Here is a 23,243-nt window from a genome sequence, read left to right as displayed (position 1 = left end):
AAAGCTCACCACGCGAAAGCTTTGGCTTTTCTTTGCCACGCGCTTTCTCTCACTCTCTGGAAAAGCGTGAGAGAATTTTCCGGAGAATTTTCCACCATCGCCAAACACCGTTACTACGAGCACGTTTACGACTGCACTCACCAATACAGCCATCCAGCGGAGGAATGTTGAACTTGAACACAACGCTTCGATCTCTCTCTTTCTCTTTCGCACACCAGGGAAAATGGGCTTGTTTTCATTCTAGCGTTTATTCCCCCTTTCCTCCTTTATGCGTGTATGTGTGTGAGTGAGGGTACAATCTTCACGATAGAAAAACACACAAACACATAAGGCATCGTACAACCGTACAGGGGGAACAGTGTCACCGTTCTTGCTATCAGTCAAACTGTCCACCCGTTCGTGTTTGCTGCTGCTGTGTTTCGCGCAAAACAAGTGCCAACTTGTGTGAGGACGGGTGTGGGAGGGGGTGGTGAAAAGCCCAGCGTACAACCAATTTCGGTGGACCGCGAGCCACACACGGGTCAGACATCAAGCGTGTCTCGAACGAACCAGTCGTCGTCGTCGTCGTCGTCGTCGGGTCGCCTGGGTCGTCTGGGTCGGTCGCAGGCAGGCAGGACACGGTGGCGTTAGTGTGCCAAAGGGACAGCGGGAAAGGAAGGGTGTGATTGCGCCGACAAACGCCGTTTCCAGTGTACCAACAGTTGTGTGTTTTGAGAGGGAGGGAGGTGTACAGTGTACTGGTGCAGCACACCAACATGGAGCAACCATGTGTGGTGCCGGAAATGGACTGATTTCGCCGTGATTTCGGTCCGTTCCCCGTCCATTTCCGTTTTTGGCTGGATCGATTGCGGTCTAAGGCGTAAGTATTTTCCGTCGGTTTGTGCTGGCAAGAATGAAACTTATCGAGTGGCTTATAGAGTGTTTGGCAAGTATGGCATGGTGTTTGGGAAAGTTAAAGCTCCCAAACGAGCAGTGCAGTGTTTCGTCTGACAGTTCCATGTTGTTAAACATATGGTATCCCTTTCCCTTGGTGTTAGGGAACAGCGCCGTCGATAGAGCTTTAAAGCCAGCTAAAAACCTTTACCATTCTCCGTAGTTCTAATTTTTGTTCGATTGTTTTTCTTGTCCGCTTTTCTTCTTTACGGCTTCGATACGGGACACGGCACCCGTTCGCAGAATCGCAGCGTACAAGCGTACGCCGTCGTCACATCGTTCAGCACCGATCGCCATCATCATCATCATTCTACGCGGCGTAAGTCGTCCGCCGTTCAACAGCAGGATGGCAACAGCAACGACCGGACAGCGCCGAACGGCCACAACGATGAGGATGAACCAAATGCTGCCGGTGCTGGCGCTGGTCGCCCTGCTGGTGGCTGTGGGTGGTGCCCACTCCTATACGGTACCGCGCGATACCGACATCCTGCTAGCGGATGGGTTCTTCAAGCGTATGCGGGACCTGTTTGCCGAGCGCGCGTACGAAGACGCGCTCGGTGGTGGTGGTGCTGCTGCGGGTCCGGTAGAGATGGCGGACGAACCGGTAAGTAACGGGGAGGCGGGAGGGCAGAAGATCCTGCCCGACCTAACCACTACGTACTTGAGGCAAGATTCTCCCACCGATTCCCTTCCGAAGCGTTCGAAGTCGTTATTATTAAACGGAAATCGAGCTTTTTCGTCGAGAGGATGGCTTTGCCTCATTTGGTGCGAGGGAGCGGGAAAAGGAAATGTAGCAATTCTCTGGCCCACCTTTTGGCCTTTTGGAACACTTTGCCGTTCGAAACAAAGCAAAGACCTCATACCCCGAAGAAACAAAAGGAAGCTAAGGGGGAATGGGAGCTTGAAGAGCGCATTAAACAACGGCTTTGATACGGTTTGTTAACGAGCGACGAGAACGAGTGTACTACTACTTCACAGTGTTGGGAGCTTCTTTTCAGTAGGGTGACTGGGGGAGGGGAGAATGGAAGAAACGGTTTTATCATTTCATCATCGAGCGCTTCTCTCCGCCTCCTAAATGACTCATTTTCGGTGGGTCGCTTTTCGCCTTCGATCGCTTCGTGCAGGTCAACGGAGCAACCAAAACGCGGGTCGTCCGACGGAGCTTCTCTCCACACTATCCATCCACACACTCACACACCATTATCGATATTGACTTCCTGATGAAATGGGCGATGATGATGGCTGGGAGGTACCACATCCCCGAACGACGACAAAGACCATGATGATGATGATGTTGCTCGTTCGTTTCATATGCAACAACATCGACCACGGGACCACGGGACCACGGGCTCTGCATGACCAATGGCTTTAAATGATGGTTTTACTGTAGGTTGAAGAGGCTTAGTGGTTTGGTTGCAACTGGAGCAAAACATACACACACACACACATCCTCTTGGTGGTGTGGATGGTGGAATTGGAAATGATTCGGAAAATCCATTTGCCCAGAGTGAGTGTTTCCCTCTTTTTTTTTTTTTGTGGGATGTTCCATAAACAGAGCGACCTGGCCGTCGGTAATATCTACAAACCGTTTTACTTAATCCTTTAAGCCGTTGAAAGCTCTTACCTGTACAAAGCAGCAAGGTTCTTGTTACTCCCATTATTAGGTAGAGCGATCCTTTAGCGAGCTGCTTTGGACAAAATCGTAAATTGATTATATATTTAACCAGCCTCCTTTCCTTCCCTACACGCCCTGCCCTTCTCACAAGACATTAAAGTGAGCCGACAGTTCTTCCGGATTCAGTTCCTCATTTCCTGCTTGTAGCGATTCCCCGCTGTGGAATGTTATCCTTCTTTCGCAGTTTCGCAACTTTCGCAAATTGCAAATTCCAAACGCTGCTGCCTGGGTGTTTGATTTTCATCTTAATCCTTCCGCGACAACCTAAAAAACACAAACGAAGAAGTAAATTTCACAAGCATCGCACAAAACTTATGCACCATTAGAATTCCAGTCAGTTTCGCTGCCGGCCAGTGCCGCTCTTTGCCGCAAGCGCCCGGCGAATGCTTCACGAGTGCCATTCCTGCCGGCTTCCATCTTAGACCTGCATAATTCAGGTCAATTTCATTCTACCTAGAAGCATAGGCAGCACCACCCGATAGGATAAGGTACATCGAGATAAGGCGCACGAGAACGCTTTGGTGGTAACGTTGGCGTTTGCCGTATCACCTCCCGTGCGTATATGCGGCATAATTAATGTTGCATCGTGTGCAGATGTTGGTGGAGTAGCCGCTTCACACTTCACACATATCAGTGTCCCGGGCGCATCTTCGTGGTCCCGGGCACAGCGATCGTTTCGTACTCAATACGCTCTCAGCAATATTCCATCTGGCGCGAGCCTACCACCTCAGGAGTACTACAAATTAGATTGTCCGAGGAAGGAGATTCGTTATCGAGGATGGGCGAGCGCACGTGGAAAGTTGTTTATGTTTGTGCTAAACTTCGACCATCGTACAGCCCACGAGCAACCGCAACGGGATTGCGGATAGTGAGTGAATTTTTTAGGACGCTATTTTTGGAGGTTCCACTAATCGCGTTAGGCGCTAAGTTATGTGAAAAGGTGTAGTTGAGGGTGCTTACGCCACCGCATATGGCTGAGTGGACCACGGGCTCCCGTCGGGCACGGTTTTTGCGTAACACGATACGGAACTGGTGTCTCATTATAACCTCTTTTTAATAAGCGGGTACGTAACGGGGAATGCGGTTGTTATCACACAGTTGTCGGATGGTAGCTAATCCACTGGGTTAGTTGTCTATTATCCGTATGCACAGTTGCTCGTTAAAAGGTTCCAGAATGTTGTCAAGTTGAAGTTAAGCTGCATTATCGATAGAAAAAAGGGCCGTTGTTAATTAATTAGTGAGCTGTTGCTTTTGTTTACTTCACGTTTTAATTCCTTATCAGAAAGGAAAAGACCAATTTGAAAAGCTGATAGGCTTAGCCATACAGATTGCATACTATTAGGCGTTTAATATTAGCATGCAGGTCAAAGTAGGTGTAAAATGCCTAAAAGTATGCAATTTTCAAAACAGAATAGCTATTTTATTTTTTAACAGATTAAAGCATACTTTTGGTTGTTTGTCACTCTGAACGCCATTATTTAGCCTATCTTAAAGTCAAATATTATCACGATCAGCATCTAAAAATGAATAAATATGTTTTGTTCCATACATTATGCATGAATACACAATGCTTCTCGACAGACTGGCTGCCCAAAACCAATATTAATTAACATTTGCCAACCAATTGCTAGCCGCACCCAAAGTATGCAAAGTGTCTGCACTTGCTTCTATTTGCAGAAGCGAATGATTTGCAATTCATCAGCAGCAAACAAAATTCATCATCACTTTGGATAATGGAAAAATGTTTAATCGCATGCGTCATTGTGACTGCATTGACGGCGGCACACATGCGGTCCCTTCGTCCGCATGGGAAAAGTCACTCATGCGACTAATCATCATTAGCAAATTAATCTTCAAACGTCGGTTCCAAACAGATTCCCACCCAACACCCCTACCACACGATAAACGAGAGAGAGAGAGAGAGAGAGAGAGAGAGAGAGAGCGGGGAAGAGATCAATCATGAAATTTAATCACAAACTCTTAACTCTTTTCCCAAAAAAGCAGGAGAAGCATTTTTCTCTGTACGCTTGCTTCCGTCATCGTTGACGATCAAACGTCTTTTGTGCGCCGATTCGCCGCATGAAGGCTAGAAGATTTAGCACAAATATTCATTCACATTCCACATCCCATAGAGCAGAGAGCACACAGGAGAATGGCACATGGCCCTGCGCGAGGTGGAATGTTTGACTGTTTGAAGCTTGCAAAATCCAACCCAAAGTGTTCAGCCCGAACGATTCCGTACGTAGAGTTGATTCTTCTGATCGAAACAAACCCCACACGTTTTATGTGCTTTATTTCTCATACTTTACCCCAAAAAAAAGGAGCGTGTTTGAATCGAAAAGCCTTCTCCACTTTAACCCTGCATCACAAAAGAAGGAGACATGAAAAGTGTGGAAACCGCTCACCAAACCCAGACGTTTGTTTTCAATTTCAGCCGTTGGGGGAAAGCTTTGTTGTTGTTGTAGTAGTAGGTACAAAAGTTTTACTTTCTACTACACAAAGCCTTTATCCAAAACGTCAATCGGTTGAATGGAAAGAGCGACCGCCCGAAGACTAACTAGAGTCTCGGCAGGAACTGCGGTGCAGCGGTGCTACTGCTACTTCCGGTTGCTGAAGATAGAAAAGCGCCTGCAAGAGTTACGGAGAAATGGTTTCCTTCTTCACCCTGCAGGTGTGGTCCCGCCGTAGTCGTAGTCGTCGATGGAAGCCGGCGAGCGGGCTGCGCGTGGTACAACACAAGATTTAGTAGTTGTTTTATGTTGCTGATGGTGGTGGTGGCCCCAGCCCGTTTTTTTTTTTCTTTTTTGCTCTCATACTTTGAAAATGATTCCCTTTTTACTACTTCCTTTCTCGGGGCTCTATTTTCTCTGTGCAACTTAATAGGGTTTTGTGTTGTCCCAGCCACACCACGGCGGCCCACGGCAAGCTCCATGTCCAGCGCTCCATGGTTGTACATGGCAAAAAGAAAGCAAGCGGCTTCTTGTGGTTGGTTTGCCGGATTCATTATGAAGATTTGTTTTTGTTCCTCCTCTTTTGCTTACTTTAGCTAGTTTTCTATGCCAGAGAAACACAAAACAGAGCCGAGTGTTCGTTTGATGGTGCGAAAGAGCAGAGGGCCAAACCCTCCGACGGAGGGCGTGCCACCACCGTCTGCGGGTACTGCGCCTTTAAAAGGCTAAAGTAAAGTTTGCTTTTTATTTCCCACTGTACGCGTCACCTTCGTTGGTACGAGCTTCTCGAGCGAGCGGGTTTGAGATGGTGCAACTTTCCCCCCAAAGAAACCATACACACACACACACACACACACACACTCATCCATCCGACCGTGAATGGGAAACTTCTAAACCATAAACCTAGCCTTCTCCTAGAGGGCAAGTACGGGACACCTTTCTCAACGGTACACAATCTCCGGCCCCCAGAGAGAGAGAGATTGCGGAGGTGATTCCGGAGGTGACACAAAGTCCTGACCTCACCACAACTCACAGAGAACATTGGGGAGCTTGGGGAGTTTAAACTCAAAAGAAAGGTAAAAAAAAGGTGATACAGATTTCGAGCCAAGAGCTCCAGCGCTGGATATCTGCATCGCACAGAGAGGCGCCCGTCAGCACAAACGTGAACGTGAAAACTGACACATTTGGAACAGTTTCTTCAGCACACCCCAATGACCTTAGGTGTCCCGGTGTCCGTGCCATCGTGTTTGCAGTGGCCGAAAAGTTTATCCCATCTTGGAACCTTCAGGAGTACAGAAAGGATGACACGGAATTAAAGTGGGGCGGAAAAGATTGGAAAAACGGGAACCGAAAAGTCTTCCTTTTGGAGTTTCGTGACCGCGACCAAAACTTTCCTCATTACTAGTTAGGCTCCGCTGGCGGCGGCGGTGACTGATGACAAACGCCTGCCAGCCGGTCACTAAAGATGAGTTGAGATTTGTGTGTGTGTGTGTTGTGATGATGCGTGATGATGATCAGAGATGCTCAAGATGACAGGTCAGGTCGGCAACATGCTGCGAGGATTTGTGCACCTTTTTGCTGTTAACTGTTGACACATCACACCACCGAGGGGAGAAGAGATTGATGAAGCTTTTGGTTGGTTTGATTTGAGACTGCCATAAAAGTTTACCACCAAAAACACCACCAAATGGGAGAGCTGGAGAGGGGAAATGGATGAAGAGAACCCCTTTTTCGCATGATGATGAATGGATTCAATGTCAACTGGCAGGGACGGTGCGTCATATATTACCTTTTGATATTGATATATGGCACAGGCTCTGAACCTAACTCTCCCCTCTCTCTCTCTCTCTCTCACTGTTTGGGCACAGATAAAGAGAGTGAAAAATTGTTTATCAGATATGAGGCGTACACCCAAAAGGGAGGATGTGAATTCCATGGGAATAATTCAATATTTGCACGATCAACCAAAAGTTTTTGAAATTCAGATTCTTCCGGACATTCCCCCCAAAACGACTCCAACAAACAGCACAGCAATAAATACGACAACTTATTATATGAAACCATCTCCCTGTTCTCTACCTCCGAAACTCGCACTCGTGTGCTGCCTGTTGCCAAAAGAAAAGCCTCACACTTAATCCCGTGCGTCCGTGTGCAGCCGAGGCTACAAAAAAAGAGGTGCTGGATAGAAACATTGGCACGATTCGAAGATCAGCAGCTCCCAACGGACGGCAAACGCAAACCCGGAACGTGTCTAAGTGGTTATTGCGTTATCTTCACCCCCCGGAGGAGGGGGGGGGGGGTGTGGGGCAGGGCCATCTGGCACGGTTGCCCCGTTTTTCACACACAGTTTCGCCCCGTGGCAGTGGTAGCACACACGTGCTTATTTGTGTGTGTCTGTGCGATACGTTGCACATTTTGATGTGCGACACCTAGGCGCACTAGCTTCCCCGTTGCCGTTGGCCCCGTGTGCCAGTGTTTTGGTGTGGTTATGATTAAAGACCATTATCTGCCGGAGGGGACCACCATAGCAAGAGCCTTTCGGGGGTCACAAGGACACACAGGGAGCAATAAAAACTAATTGCAACAGCCGTGCCAAATAGCGCAACACGCTTTTACGCATCAGCAATAGTAGCAGCAGCAGTCACATTTTAGTTTAGAGTTGCCGGAAAGTTTGCGGGGACCATAACGAACCCGAACTGTGAAGGGGGTGGTCGGTTAAGGGGGTTTTTTTGGAGCCCATTCAGCGTAGTAGAGGGTACCCGAAAACGAACGGAAACTATTATTGCAGAATCAACTAAAATGTGTATAACGGAGAGAGGGTTTGTTCGGAATGTCATAACTTTGTTGGAGAATGTCATTTTGCAAATGTGGCAAATGTGGTTTTGCATACAATTGATAACGAATTGGACATTGTACGAACACAACAGGGGTCGGAATTCATCATGTCATGGGGTTGACGTTTTACACAGCACGAGTCACAGCTTAATTACAGCAGTATGAACCGAGACAAAGTTTAATGGAAGGGTAGATCGGTAAGCAGATTCTTAGTATGTACTGACACCCCAGGCAAGTCTGTAGTAGTATGTAAGCGTAAAATTCAAGTCCTTAAATGAAGCCTCATTCTTCCACGAACACAAAACAAGAAAGTTAGTTTCTTAGTTGGCGGTGGATAAGGTTCATTCGGAGGTTCGTCGAACATGTTCGCCATTAGCAGCAATTACTCCACAATAGCTTTATCGCTCTCTGTCTCACTTGTTGATCGAATCTAACTTCTTCCGTCGTTCCTAAAATTCTGAAGCACTTATATTATTATACCAATTATAATCTTCTTCAAGTTTCCTACTTACTAACTTCCAGATGCATCGCTACTACCACATTGCAGTCTTGGTCTGTTGTGGAAGTTTCCAACAAATCCGTCTTTCCCGTCTTCTAAAAAGACTGTACGAAGTCGTCCAGTTCTATGCCTATAACAGGAGAACCTGAACCTGATGAGCTTGATACGCTGCACGACAGCGAGATCGCTGTACATCTCTCGTTTGGTTCGTCGTTGTATCGGCTTCTCCATTGTCCTTCCACACATATGAGGTCAAAAAACCCCTTCGTCTGCGTGTCTTCCTCTCGAACACTTTGGACTTTGGAAGAGGGCTTCGTCAGATTAGGACAATGAACAGAGGCCTACGAGAGTACTAGAACTATAAAATTACGATTTAGTTACTGCTTTTACCGCCTTTGAAGTAAACTGATTCCTCAGAGTACAGTATGAGCGGTTACTTTCAATCTGTTGTCGGAGTTGACCTTTGACCCGAGATATTCGGGTCAATGTAACCCCGACGCAGTTTGAATTTGATTGTAGTTGAGCCGCTGGTAGTGCCACCATTAGGTTAGGGTCTTTGTCTCATTTATCTTCAGCTACAGAGCTTGAGTTCCAGCGTTTTGTGCAACCGTAATGCTTTATCTCTTTGCAAGGATAAATGTGAAGTTATCACTCGTTGCCCGTCATTATATGAGTATGCGCTTGATGGACAGTCCTTGGGGCGCAAACAATGTGTTAAAGATCTAGGCGGTTTGCTCGATACGAAACTATTATTTAAGGATCAGCTGGATAACGTAGTAGCCAGCAGCAATGGAGTGCTAGGACTAGTTATCAATATGACTCGCGAGCTTAACACTTTGACCGCCAGCCTGACGTCACAGTTTTTGAGTGAGCACGTAGCGCATGGCAAGAGAGCGATGAGAGCGACAGTTTCTCGTGCGATTGTTATCACTCTTTTGTTTCATTGCGATAAGCGGCATCGCACATGTCGTTCTCGTTCTCTCTTTCCTACCTCATTCGTTCTCAAGAGAATCACTGAGCGTCAGATGCAAAGCTGAACGGTGAGCAAAACCGTCATGCGATTTTATATGACACGGCGCTTAAAGTGTTAACGATATACCCTGCACCAAGGCGCGCTGTTGCTCACTTAGTCCGGTTGTTGATATGGAGTATGCAAATATTGTATGGTGGCCAAATGCAGCGAGCCCTTTAGCACGTTTGGAATCAATGCAGCGCGAAATTACACGATTTGCAACATCGCTCATGGAAGCAAAGGCTCGATTACCGGACTCTCCGTCACTACTGACGGGTACGTTCCTGCCACGGGCACCGCTCCTTGACTCGGGCAATGTTGACCCTCGACGACCGTAGGACGCCATTTAGCTCCTCTGATCCGTTCCTACTCATGTGCCGTGTTTTCAACGTCGTCAGCGACGCTTTTGAGCCCAGGGATTTAATCCCGACTGAGTTTAATGATCGTGTTTCTGTACTAATTTCTGTCGCATAGTGCACATTTTTGCGTTCTATGTTAGTTGATCCATTGTAAAACATTGCTAAAATGGTTTGAGGGGGGCATTACTACTGTCCATCGATAGACTAATGAACATAAACAGGTTTCAGCTGAAGAAGATCAGTAGACCAATGAAGTCTACACATCACAACATAAGCCAGATCGTGGGTTAAGATATAGCAAAATGCTCTTTCCAGAGTCACCTTCACCTTCACGTCTCAAGGAATGGCTCCAAAACTTGAATAGGAAACAAACAAGCCATTTCTTGCCCGCTCTCAGGACTCAAACAAACCAATTCTTATTACTCATTCCAGCAAACAGATACAAACACAACACAACAGGTCATTGAACCTTAACTCCCAACAATGAAAGATGACATTTAAACTTGCGCTTAGTATTGGTTACCAAAAAGTTAGTTCCCAAAACCCAACAAACAGCGGCGGGAACCAACTAAAGCAAATGGAAAAGGACACTTTTTGTTATCACCGCCCAACCGTTGGGGCAACAAACTTTACGGCTCACCTTGCGTTATGATTAATAGCATCATAATGCTCTGACCCCCCCTCTGATGATAATAAACACAAACGATTCACCGGGCCTCGGCCAGTCGTCCGAGAGTGCACTGTGTGTGTGTGTGTCCTTCTCCCTCTCCCCCCAGGAGAATAACGCAAATAAATTGTCCATCGCACTGCTTCCATTTGCTGTATTTGCTGTAGCTACCAGCAGCCAAAGCCGGCAAAGAAGAGATTAAGTTTCCATGATTCATTTTAGTGCGCTTTTAGAGTGCTGGAAGGCTCACAAAAAAAGCTCCCCTTCCCTCACCACTCTGCTCGAATAATTCATATGTGTAATGGATTTTCCAAAACCGGCCAGGACTCCCAGCCCCAGGACCAGGTGTATGACAAACGAGCGATCCTACGAGCGATGCGTACTCTCCGATGCGATGGAACTGGTGCGCCTGGACCTAAAATACTGGCCCCACAGTTTTGACATTCGGGAAAGCGTTATAAAGAATGCTTTCAGGCGTGCACACAGACACACATAAAAACAGCATCCTTCCTCTAGAAACGGCCGTAACCCTCCTCCCCACGGGCATCGTTCGGATGATCTGTTTCCTTTTCGTTTGTGATCACACGAATTCCGAGATATGGGGGCCCTGGTGGAGGACGTTACGTTCCACGAGGCCAAACAAAAAAACATGCGGTGCGTGTCTTTCTGTGTATGGGATTATGATTTCCAAAACCCAGAACCACAAGAGTGAAGTACCATTGGAGCTTTATGGGTACCACCACCGTGTACCATCTTGCCTCAATGTAATGTGTGTGCGTGTGTGCCGGCGACTCGAGAACGGATTGGAAAACGGTGCTTCTCCATCGCGCTCCAATGGAGGAAACAAAGGCACGAAGGATGCGATGTACCAAGAAACAGCATATGTAAGCCAGACGGGCGACACAAGCGAGTAGTGATGGGTCATCAGAATTGCACCCACGGCTCGGAATCGCTTCCGAGTATTGCTACTCCGGCTCCGATTCCGACAAATTCAAACCGTCAATTCCGCCCAGAGCCGTTCGGAGTCGTCCGGAGCCGTCTGGAGCCGGTCGGAGTCGTCCAAAACCGGTCGGAGCAGTTGGAACCATTGCACATTGGGCAAACGCCTGTATAAAAATCGAAAAATCAACTTCACCGCAGGTTAACACCATTATCATTTTCTCAAAATAGATATCAAACTTAATTGAAACCAAAATATTTCACGTTTTTATCTTAAACTTACTAAGATATAGGCCATCAAAGTGTAAACTTTGTGTTTTTTGTCCCAAATTTGAGCTATTTTTCGACCAAACATAAACCATCATATTTTAGTATATGATGGTTAGATTTTGATAATCAATGGGCCTCATCGCGAACGAAAGTCGATAACGGAGTGGATAATTTAGCCGATCGGTTAGCAGAATTCCAATGTTATCCAATTGCGTTTTCTCAATCAGAATCTTCGCTAACCGATCGGTTTGGCAGTGGAGTGGAATGGTGTTTGCCGCCATAGCAACGTGGTTAAAAAGTCGAGCAGTGGGATATGCAGTTGAAAACTTCATATAAAAAAACCATTTCAGTCGGATAGCCATATCTACTGCTCCACCCCAGTTGATATAACAGTGGAAAACTAAATAATATTAAAAACCATGTTTCACAGCTCGCAAAAAAGGATGTTTTATCGCTGTTTGAGTTATTTAAGATGTTTTATCACTCGATTTAGCTAAAATATTATTTTTTAGAAAATATAAATTTACCGGTTTTATTTTTAATAAATAATCAAAACACATAAATTTAGGTTAATAACAGGTATCTAGTTTTTATAGTTCAAGCTAAGAAATAAGAAACCAAAAAAAATCCTTTTCTGCTAATCCTTCTCTTTTATCCAACCTAATGTTATGGCCTTATGGCATGTTAGAATCGGTTCCGACACGTAAATGCAACGAGATTGGGAAGACCAGTATTATCACTAGGTACAATAAATTATAAGCAACTCATATCCGTTGGAGCGGCGAGTTCCGGTCGGAATCATTTGCGTTGTTTTGCACCTATCGAAGGTGTTGTGCCTACTTGTACCTTCCGGACTATCCCCAAAAACTCAGGGTCGCTTATGGAAGCCCAGTACAGCCCGGGAGTGTTCGGATTGACACACACATCGCTATGTTCCACGTCTCGTGACAAACGTGTCACCCAATGATTTTGTTTGTTCATCCATTTAAACGAATATGTACACTTGAATAGCTTCTCTTCTGAATCACATACATTACAATTTTAACGTAGTTTTTTTTTATTTTTATCAAATCTGACGCAATCATCATCGTACGTGTGGAAGCACACTCATTGTCGTATCAAGCTCGCCAGTCTTCAGTGGACGGTCCTTGTTCAAGGCATGGAAACGATCGTCCCAGGTGTTGTGCAGGGAGAGGGGGTGGGGGGAGATTTCATCTCTTGGCTTTGAATCAAATACACTTTAATTTTTTTTCTTGGGGGAGTGGGGGGTATTGGTCGGAATCCCTCATATATGGGCCCCTGTAGTCTTTGAGTCCCTTCGTCCATGGTGCCTCTATCGTTCATGGAGGTCCACGATGAGACTACTGTACACACCATATATGCTGGACTTTATATCCACGGAGCCTCCTGCGGCCAATCAGTCCGCTTACCGTTAGATCCGCAATTGGGGAGAGGGCGTAGTAGGTTTAAATTTAAGTGGCCAGATGACTTGCAGGCATCAGTCATTAAGGCCAGGATAATGGACTGGCGAGGGCGAGTGACCGTAAGCGGTTTCGGACACTCCTTATTGCACGGAATAAGTGTACCGCGTTGTTTCAATATATTTTTGCACGAGGGCGTAAAATACGGACGTTCACGGATCCAACGTTCGCGGTGGCTGGAGTTGATGGACGGACATGGCACAGGACAAGCGTCAGTGAAGGTGGCAAGCTCAGAAAGGATTCAAACCTCGTCCTCCAGTTCATACGATTTTGTTTCAACTAGACTTGTTCAGCCTACAACCCGTTTTACACTTTACCCGGATTGTTTGAATAGGCCTACAGTCAGTACTGTCTAAGGCCTGGTGTGGATTCTTCACTAGATGGTCCGTAAATAAGCAAAATTTACTATTTTATTCATTCCGCAAAACAACACCTCTAAATGTAAACAAAAGTGTGATTGACAGATAGGCAAAATCAATGGCTACTCGAATCGGAAAGAGTTATCCACCGGTGGAGAAATTATCCACCGGTGGAGAAAATTATCCACCGGTGGAAAATAAATTCCACCGGTGGATTCGAGCAAATTAACCGATCGGATAAATTTTATCGACTTTCGTTCGCGATGAGGCCCAATGTGTCGTTGGAAAGGTTTTTTGTTCTACTTTGATGGAATGTCTGAATATTTTGCAAAGAATTGTTTTTAAAGTATATAAACGATTGAAAACCAAACATCTCTGCCGAATTTTTGGATATTTTCATTTTGGAGAGTGTGTTGTTGTACGGGACATACACCACCAGTATGCAACTACCTGTCATAAACGAGTGAAACGAACAGGCATAGGAAACAAAGCTGAACAGAGAAAAAAAGTTTAAAAAAGGTCGTATGATAGGAATAAGCTCTTTTCAAAACTAACCATGAAAAAAAAGAATCGGCTTTTTAGCGCGCAATACTTCAAAATCGTTTTTAGTAAGGAACTTACTCCGCCTTCGTTTGAATTGTTAACAATAATTGTTGATGCTGTTAACTACTACGCAATAATGCAATGTTGTGAGCGATAATTATTAAGTTTTATTCGCTGTCTTGACGATTTTAGTATAGGACTGCCCTGTATAGTAAGAGCAATTGTATCGAATGAAGAAAAACTGCAATAGCACGAGGAATTGATTTTCATCCCGGCGTTTGTATGGCCGTTGCCCACTGTGCATTGGAGGCGTCCGGAGCCGTCGGAGCCGTCTGGAGCCAGTCGGAGTCGTCCAGAACCGGTCGGAGCAGTCGGAACCGTTGGAGCCGTAGGAGCCGTTGTAGCCGACGGAGCCGGGTGGAGCCATCGGAGTCGTTGTAACTGAAGTCTGAAAGACTCCAACGGCTCCAACCGGCTCCGACGTCTCCAACCGGCTCCGACGGCTACGCCGGCTCCGAAGGCTCCAACACCTCCGACCGGCTCTGGACGGCTCCGACCGGCTCCAAATGGCTCCGGACAGCTCCGAGTTCGGATTTTTGCACCTACCTTCCGGAACCGCTTCCGATTTTTGTTGAATTTACCCATCACTACAAGCGAGGTTTGTTTAGAGAGCTTTCGAGAGGGCAAAGAGAATGAAGAAGAGCTCCCCTCGAAAGAATCACACACACACACACAGAAACACATGAAGGGACATTCATCATGTAAATTGTGCCGACCTTTGCTGGGGATTGGGAACTGACAACACACAGGTTTGAGCAGTGTGAGCTGAAAGGTTGAAAGTGTTTGAATTAATCATGACTTTCGGGACTTTCGGGACCCCGGTAGGGGGAGTAAGGGGCCAAAACAGTATTATCAAAGCAGCCTCTCTCTCCCGATGAGTTCTCAAAACGAGCCTCAAACAAATAAGCCGGCGTTCCCCCACAGCTTTGTGTATGTCTCATGCCATGCCGTGCCGTTCCGTTTATGAGCTTTTGTTAGTTGATACGCATCAGAGAAAACCTCCCAGGAAGAGAAGTGCACTGAGGCCGTGTTTGAGACACCCGACGCACAACGTAGGTAGTTCGCCGCGACATACAAGTAAGCATATATCTTTATTATTATTGCCAACACCGTACCGTGCCGATGAGCGGTTTTCCCGGAATGCTGCTGCCTCGTTACGCACACGCAGGATTGTGCATCACATGGTGTCACCTGGTGGTGTGCTTTTGTCTCAAAGAAAGCACAAACGAAGGGAAAGCATTAGCACATTCTAAGCCGCCCATTAATGCTGTGAGCTGTGGGGCTGGTCGTAGCAATTCGCGCGGCAAAGTACCTCCGATCGATAGGATCGCGTTATCAGCAACGTGTGACTCCCGGAGCAAGCTCGCAGCTCGGATAAATCAATAATCCCCTCACCCACACAAATGGGAACCCATTTATGGGAGGCTTTGTGTTTGAGGTGCTGACATATGAGCCACCGGGGAGAGCAAGACCGGTTCCTCTCAATGTTGATTAGTTAGTCCCCACTGGAAATGGTGAAAGATTGGAAGTCTAATTTCAAACACCCAGGGCAGGTGTTGTGTGCCTTATTGAATTACCCTTTTTTCTGGGGAAAGCTGAGTTTACGCTTGTCACCGTGACGCGTAATGATGATATGGCATGATCGATCGACGCAGCACTCACGAAGCCCAAGCGGGCACCATTTGTTTCGAAAATTGTTTCTGGGAAACCGTGAAGCATTCGAAAAGAATTGTTTTAATATTTAAGGGAAAATTAAGTGACAGTTTCTTGGGAAGAAAAACCGCCTTTTGGGAATGTTTCGAATTATACATGAGTTCTTGGGAGATTGAATTAGTGATGGGAAAAATGATTTTTTTGTCGGAATCGATCCCGGCTAGCTCCGCAGTTTTCTGGAATCGATTCTGGATAGTAGGTCCGGAATCAGTTTCCGGAATCGATTTCGGAATCGGCTCCGGAATCAGAATCGACTCCGGAATTGGTTCCGGAATCGGCTCCAGAATTGATTTCGGAATCGGAATCGGTTCCGGAATCGGCTCCAGAATTGATTCCGGAATTGGAATCGGTTCCGGATTCGACTCCGGTATCGACTCAGGAATCGACACCGGAATCGGTTCGGCTCTAGAATCAGAATTCCTAGCTCCTAAATTAGAATCGGCTTCCAAACGGAGTCAGTTTCGGCATCGCCACAAAAATAGGCGTTTGGGTCCAATCATACTACGTATGGATAATCGCAAAAAATCAAAATTTACTTGTAAAACACCCATTTTTATGGAGATTCTCGGACTGATTTCGCTTCGAAGTCAACTCTAGAATCGGCTCCGGAATCGGCTCCGGAGTCGGCTCCGGAATCGGCTCCGGAGTCGGCTCCGGAATCGGCTCCGGAGTCAACTCCGGAATCGGCTCCGGAGTCAACTCCGGAATCGGCTCCGGAGTCAACTCCGGAATCGGCTCCGGAGTCAACTCCGGAATCGGCTCCGGAGTCAACTCCGGAATCGGCTCCGGAGTCAACTCCGGAATCGGCTCCGGAATCGACTCCGGAATTGGAATCGATTCCAGCATCAGAATCGGCTCCGGAATTGATTCCGAACTCGGAATCGAAATCGGGTAGGATCGATTCCGAGCTCCCACCACTAAATTGAATGTCTTGATGTCAGACAGTCAATGCCAAAATCTGTGACATTTCTGAGAAAGTTGTGATACAATATCATGCATTGTTTGAATTTCCAAAGAAGACCCAGACATTTAGCTCGACTAATCAGTGTCTGAAATCAGACACGAATTCCTCAAAACCGAGCCTCATTTAATACGCCATTTTACGCATCTCTCTCCTCTCCACAGCCACCGCAAGCGCCGGTCGATACCTCGCATCTGGACAGTCCGCCGAAGCCGAAGCTGGTGGAGGACTGGCCCAAGGTGAAGCACACCTTCGGCCAAGTAACAGCGGTCACGATCGATCTCCAAGGCAACCCGGTCATCTTCCACCGTGGCAGTCGCACATGGACCATGGAGTAGGTTTTGCACCGGCGTTCTGGAACATTTTGATCAATTTTCCAATCCTCCTACCCCTCCACAGAAGCTTCAACGCCACCAACCACTACCAGCACATCGCGGAAGGTCCGATCCCGGAAAACACGATCGCAACCCTGGCCGCCTCGGACGGGGCCGTTCTGGAGGAGCGTGGTGCCGGCATTTTCTACATGCCGCACGGGCTCACGATCGACCACAACGGTAACATGTGGCTGACGGACGTGGCACTGCACCAGGTGTTCAAGTTTATGCCCGGTCGGGACTATCCCGCGATTACGCTGGGCCATCGATTCGAGCCTGGCTCGTCAAAGAGCCATCTGTGCAAACCGACGGCCGTGGCGATTGCCAGCACGGGTGAGATCTTCGTCGCGGACGGGTACTGCAACAGCCGGCTGCTCAAGTACAATGCGGCGGGCCGTCTGATCCGCACCATCCCGCAGCCGCCCGAGTTCCTGTCGCTGCAGACACCGCACGGGCTGGCACTGCTAGAACATCTCGACATGGTGTGTGTGGCGGATCGGGAAAACATGCGCGTCGTTTGCCCCCGTGCCGGTCTGCAGACATCGTACGGCGAGGGTACGCAGGCGGCAACGATTCAGGAGCCCGATCTCGGTCGCGTGTTCGACGTGGCCGCCTACGGCGATCTCGTGTACGCAGTGAACGGTCCGACCTCGCCAATGATCCCGGTGCGTGGCTTCACAATCGATCCACGCTCGGAAACGATCATCGACCACTGGGGCAAGTTTGAGAATCCGCACTCCATCACCTTCTGCCCGAACGGGTCGGCCATGTACGTGACCGAAATCGGACCGAACCGGGTGTGGAAGTTCACGCTGACGATGTAAGCAGCAGTAGCCGCAGCCGCAGCTTCATGCTTCTTCTCGTGCCACACTGCACGCGGGTTGCGTTCCGTTCTCGTTGTGTTCCCGCGACCCGCTCAACATGGTGCAGCAAACAACAACAGCAACAACAACAGCAAATAACATCCGCCTGCTCCACGGTGACCACGATTTAGCCCTCGAACACCATTGGAAAACATGAAGAAAATAACAACAACCCTCGGAACGGGCGGTGACGGACGACACGGGCAGAGACACGGACTACGCACACGCGCGGTTCGGTACGGGAAGAGCATGTGGTGGTGGTGGTGGTGCAGCAACGGCAAGGCAAGGAAAGGAGTGCTTGCCCCCCAAAAGCTCCAATGCCGCACCGCAACGCTTGCCTATTCCAGCCGGGAAGCGTTGCGTTACGGTGGTGGAATGAGCACAACTTTCGCTACGGGAAGCGAACCCAGCAGCAACACGTTTATGAAAAGTGCATTTCAAGCAGCAGCAGCACGGAAAGATGAAACCGAAAAGAGCCGTAAGGTAAAAACAAAACATCCAAACCAGACAAAGGACATGGATAGATGGTGAGGATACATTAAACTGTGCAAACACGGGGTCGAGGTCGAGATTCATTGCAAGTTGATCCTTGCTCTGCTAACTGTAGCAAGCGAAACGATGCAAATCTCTACACCATGCATATATACACATAACTATACATATACATATTCATATACATAGAAGCGCACCAGCTCACCAGCCTCTCTCTCGCTGGTGCTCGAGAGCCCAGCTTATCTCTTATCCCTGGGGGCACACATCATTTTGATCAAAAAGGCCAGGATTGGGTAGCCGCCGCGCAGGCATTAGAGCAAAAGGTACTTAACCGAGAGTAGTGATTTATATACATAGCCTCACAACACAAACAAACACACTGCTGCAGCCACAAGTATAATGCAATTATATATATATATATATACATAAATACATACATATATATATTTATATGGAAAGTAATTTCAAAACAGTGTACCACAAGCAGAGTAGCGGGAATTGCTCAAAGCATTCCACCAGCCCGTGCGTGATGATTTGTACACAAGCAGAAGGGTAAAAATGGTTTAACAGATGAACAACATTACAAATTCAACTAAATTGTTCTCTCTCTCTCTCTCTCTCTCTCTTAATATACAGGATGAAAGAAACAAACAAAAACATGCATTTTTAATTGTGTAGAAAAAGAAATATACCAAAAATACAGATATATCCTTTTTCTAGGAGAACGAAGTAGAAGCAGCAAAGTATGCACAACAAAAACCCCAAAAGCAACGCTTTACGTTTGATAAGTAGATTAAAACCAACCTTGGAACCAACAGCAACAAAAAACTACTACAATTTAAAGTACACCAATTACACATTACATGTTGAGCGCTGCAGAAGATGAGGAAATGCAAGTAGTTCTTCTCAAAACTGGTAGAAAAATCCGCAAAAAAAGGGGCGCAAATAAAAATAGCGATGCCCTCGCTCGCTAGCAGTGGACGAGCAGTGCTTTGTAGTGAAAATAATGCAATCTAGAACAAAGAGAGAGAGAGAAACAAGGTTCATTAAAAGTGCAAACAAACACCCCACACAATAATCCAACGACGCCGTAAAGCACCACGTTTTACTAACCCCCCCTCCGCTAAGCGAATAAGGCGCAAAATACACAACACACACAGCAACACACAAGCAAGCATATTTTTATACGATGAATATAGTGGATAAATAATGAATTATTAACATGAATTGATAAAGTAGTTTATGAATTCCATACGCAAACTGCAATAAGCAAAACCCGCTGCAAGCAGGCAGCAGGCAAAATGTATCAAATACACACACACTCAGACACAGACTTGCAGAAGTCCGCCGGCGCGTCCGAACATCAGCAAGGCGCTCAGGGGTTTTTGACGAGGAAGAAGAATATTTAACACAAAAAAAAACATCAACAATATATAGCAAAACAAGCAGCAACAACAACAAAAAAGTATAATATAATTACCCAATTTTTATCGCGCGAACGGGAGCAGCAGGGCGTTACACAGGTCGTCGCGCGTTTCATTATTAATTGTTCTCCGGGGAGGATTGCGCGCGTTAAAGCGGCGGCAGAAGAAGATCCGCATTTTTCACAGTATGCTTCCTTACGGCGTGGTCGCTGTGGATCACACACTTTGCTGTGTGATTTCCGATGAGATTGCTCCATTTTTGCTGAAAGCAACAGACACACCATTAGTTTGTTTCCGTTTCTGTTCACACTACAATAGTATACAACTTTCTAGTTCAATGCCTGTTAAAATTGAAGTAAAAATTCATTAGAAATGTAGAGAAATCAGTTGTGAAATGTAGTAGCAAAAATACAGTTACAAAATCCATACTGGAACAATTACACAAATACAAAAAAAACAGAAGGACAAACGTTATATGGTTTCTGTACTTCGGCGGGACCCTTCTCCACGCAGCACGATGCGTGCGTGCGTGTCAAGTGTTTCAAACGGGTTGAAGATGATTTACGAAAGAATTTACCAACATTCACACAAACACACACACACAGCATTTAAGCGTAATTCGATTTGAATTTATACACAAATATCTATAGAGCGTGAAGGAGTGAAGGGAGATGGAAATGAAACTGTACGCCACTACCACAATAATTGCATGTTAAGAGACATTAAAATATAATACCGTATATATACATACGCAAAAAACAAAGGAAGAGATAAATTATAACTACACAATACTATTCGTACAATAATGACATACAAAATTATATTATAAAACCTATATATATACACACAGCCACACCAGATCTAAGTATATATATATAAAGCTGAGACACATCCACACAAACCATAACTATAAAGCTACTGTTAGGCAATTTTATAGCAAAAACTCACTGACTAACAAAGCCCCAAACACACAGCTTAGAGCTGAAGTTACGAGATAGAGAGCAAGTGCAACTATTATTCCTACTATACACTACACCGCGACGGGTTTGGAGTAACGGTCGGTTTGAGTATGAAAAATATATACACCACACATACACACATAAATATATGTTACTTTCACACTTATCTACTGGCAACAGAGTTGTGGGGAGGACATTTGTGTGAACAAAACAATAAAAAAAAGAAAACCAGTAGAGAACAATCCCCTGCTCACAGACCCAAACACACACTATCCACACACACTCCATTTACAGAGAAGCAACACATATGTTGAATAAAAAAATTATCATTTATTTTCCAGCCTTTTCCCACGTGTTGAGTGCTTTACTACTCGTTTACTAAATCAAAGAAATGGCTCCTTTTCTGTTGAAGAGCAAGCCTTGAGTAAAATAGTAAGCTATGATTATTAATGTAAGGTTCTTCAAATATAGTCTTGTTCCAACCAGCAACCTTTACACAGCTACTCTCTACAGGCTTAAAACACTACGTACAGATAACGGTAAGAAATACATGAACAAATCCCTAACAACATTCTTGCAGAAAGAGGGCATCCGCCATGAAACTTCGAACGGATACACACCACCACAGCAAAATGGACTGGCGGAACATGTTTAATGTTCCAAGTAAACATGACAACAAACGCTGTCATCAGCCTCGAAGTAATTTTTCTAGTTGGAGGTTGTTCACCGGACGTGAAAGTTACAGCGATGCAAGAGCCAAGAAGCACATTCGTTAGACTGGACATCGAGGAAAAAGCTGCAACCCAACCTGTGCAAATCTCGGTTCCCAATTTTGCACCTGATGCTGGATCAGACAGCACGTTGGAAGACAATGATGCAGAGACGGATGGTGAACTCGATGAAAGTATGACAGACGACGAAAAACAACACTAGTACAGAAACGATGGTACAATCTGAAGGCGATTCGAGTGATTTTCTTGGGTTTTCCCCGAAGCGATGTCGATGGCTTTGTTGCAGTTGCATCTGATATGAACAGTGAAGCAGGTGCTGATCCTGTTTCTCACCAAGAAGCACACGCTAGGGACGATAGTAATGAATGGCGGACTGACATGCAGGAGGAGTATAACGCTCTGATGGAGAACAAAACCTGGACGCTAACTTCCCTCCCGAAAGAAAGACAAGCGATAAAATGCAAATGGGTGTATCGGACCAAATGCGATTCATCTGGAAATTTAACTCGATTCAAGGTTCGTTTGGTCGTCATAGGATTCTCACAGCGAAAGGGGGAAGATTATGATGAAACGTACACTCCCGTGTTACGGTATAGTTCGCTGCGCTACCCTTTTGCCCTGGCTATCAAGCATGATCTGATGATAGACCAAATGGATGCAGTAGCAGCATTTGTGCAAGGTGATCATGATGAAGAGATGTACATGGAGCAACCTCCTTGCTTCGTTGATGGACAGCGGAAAACGTTGGTATGTAAACATAACAAAGCTATTTATGGTTTGAAGCAGGCGAGCCGAGTTTGGAACAACAAGCTGAATGCAGCATTACAATGGTTCGGCCTGATACCAACGCAGTACGATCCTTGCGTGTATGTGAGCAGCAAAAGAGGTAAGATCATTATCGTTGCTATATACGTTGACGACATGATGAATTTTAGCATCGATGTAGCATGGAAAAAGTAGCTGAAAAAGCATCTTTGTAGCTGTTTCCGTATGAAGGGTTTAGGAGCAGCACAGCACTGCCTAGGTTTAAGGATTCAATGGACAAAAGACACCGTCAATCAAAGAGGTTCAATATGGATAAATGTAAACCAGTGGCAGTTCCAATGATCAACAGTGAGAAGATGACCAAGGAAGAAAGTCCGAAGAGTAACACTGAAACTGCTGCGATGAAATATGTCCCGTAGCAAGAAGCCGTTGGGTGTTTGATGTATTTGGCACAATGTGAACATGCTGAGTCGTTTCAACAAAAATCCAGGACAAAAACACTGAAACGCAGTGAAGCATGTTATGCGCTATCGTCGAGGGACTAATCTAAAATTGGTTTACAGAAAGAATGTACAGTAGGTGACCGCTAACTGGATGTGTTTTAACTGGAGTGCTTTTTAACTGGAGGTTCGCTAACTGGAGTGATTCTCAGTTAACGAACACTTAAACGTCAAAACATGAAACATCCGGAATCTCATGAAGAGAAATTTGTCGCAAATGTGCATTTTTCAAACAAATTTAGGGTTTCCTGCCTACGTTTGCTATTAATTTATGTTATTACACGAATTACTGTACTTTATATCAACATCAATGAAAAAAAAGTTTGGTATGTTTATTCCAGTCAACGCCAATCAAAACAATCAATCCATAGAAACGTCA

The 23,243-nt window shown here is 46.0% G+C and overlaps 1 protein-coding gene across 1 annotated transcript; it reads left to right on the top strand.

The window, feature by feature from the left end:
- Nucleotides 1–424: 424 nt before the first annotated feature.
- Nucleotides 425–21,213, top strand: LOC120947392 (peptidyl-alpha-hydroxyglycine alpha-amidating lyase 2). Its single transcript, XM_040362681.2, has 4 exons — nt 425–859; nt 1,177–1,537; nt 16,921–17,090; nt 17,156–21,213. The coding sequence occupies exons 2-4, from the start codon at nt 1,280–1,282 to the stop codon at nt 17,952–17,954; spliced, it is 1,227 nt and encodes a 408-aa protein (XP_040218615.2). The 5' UTR covers nt 425–859; nt 1,177–1,279; the 3' UTR covers nt 17,955–21,213.
- Nucleotides 21,214–23,243: the final 2,030 nt, after the last annotated feature.

This window comes from Anopheles coluzzii, chromosome 2 (assembly GCF_943734685.1).
Source record: "Anopheles coluzzii chromosome 2, AcolN3, whole genome shotgun sequence".
NCBI classification, from domain to species: domain Eukaryota; kingdom Metazoa; phylum Arthropoda; class Insecta; order Diptera; family Culicidae; genus Anopheles; species Anopheles coluzzii.
Note: the sequence above shows the minus strand (reverse complement) of the source record. Positions and strands in the feature narration are given on the sequence as shown.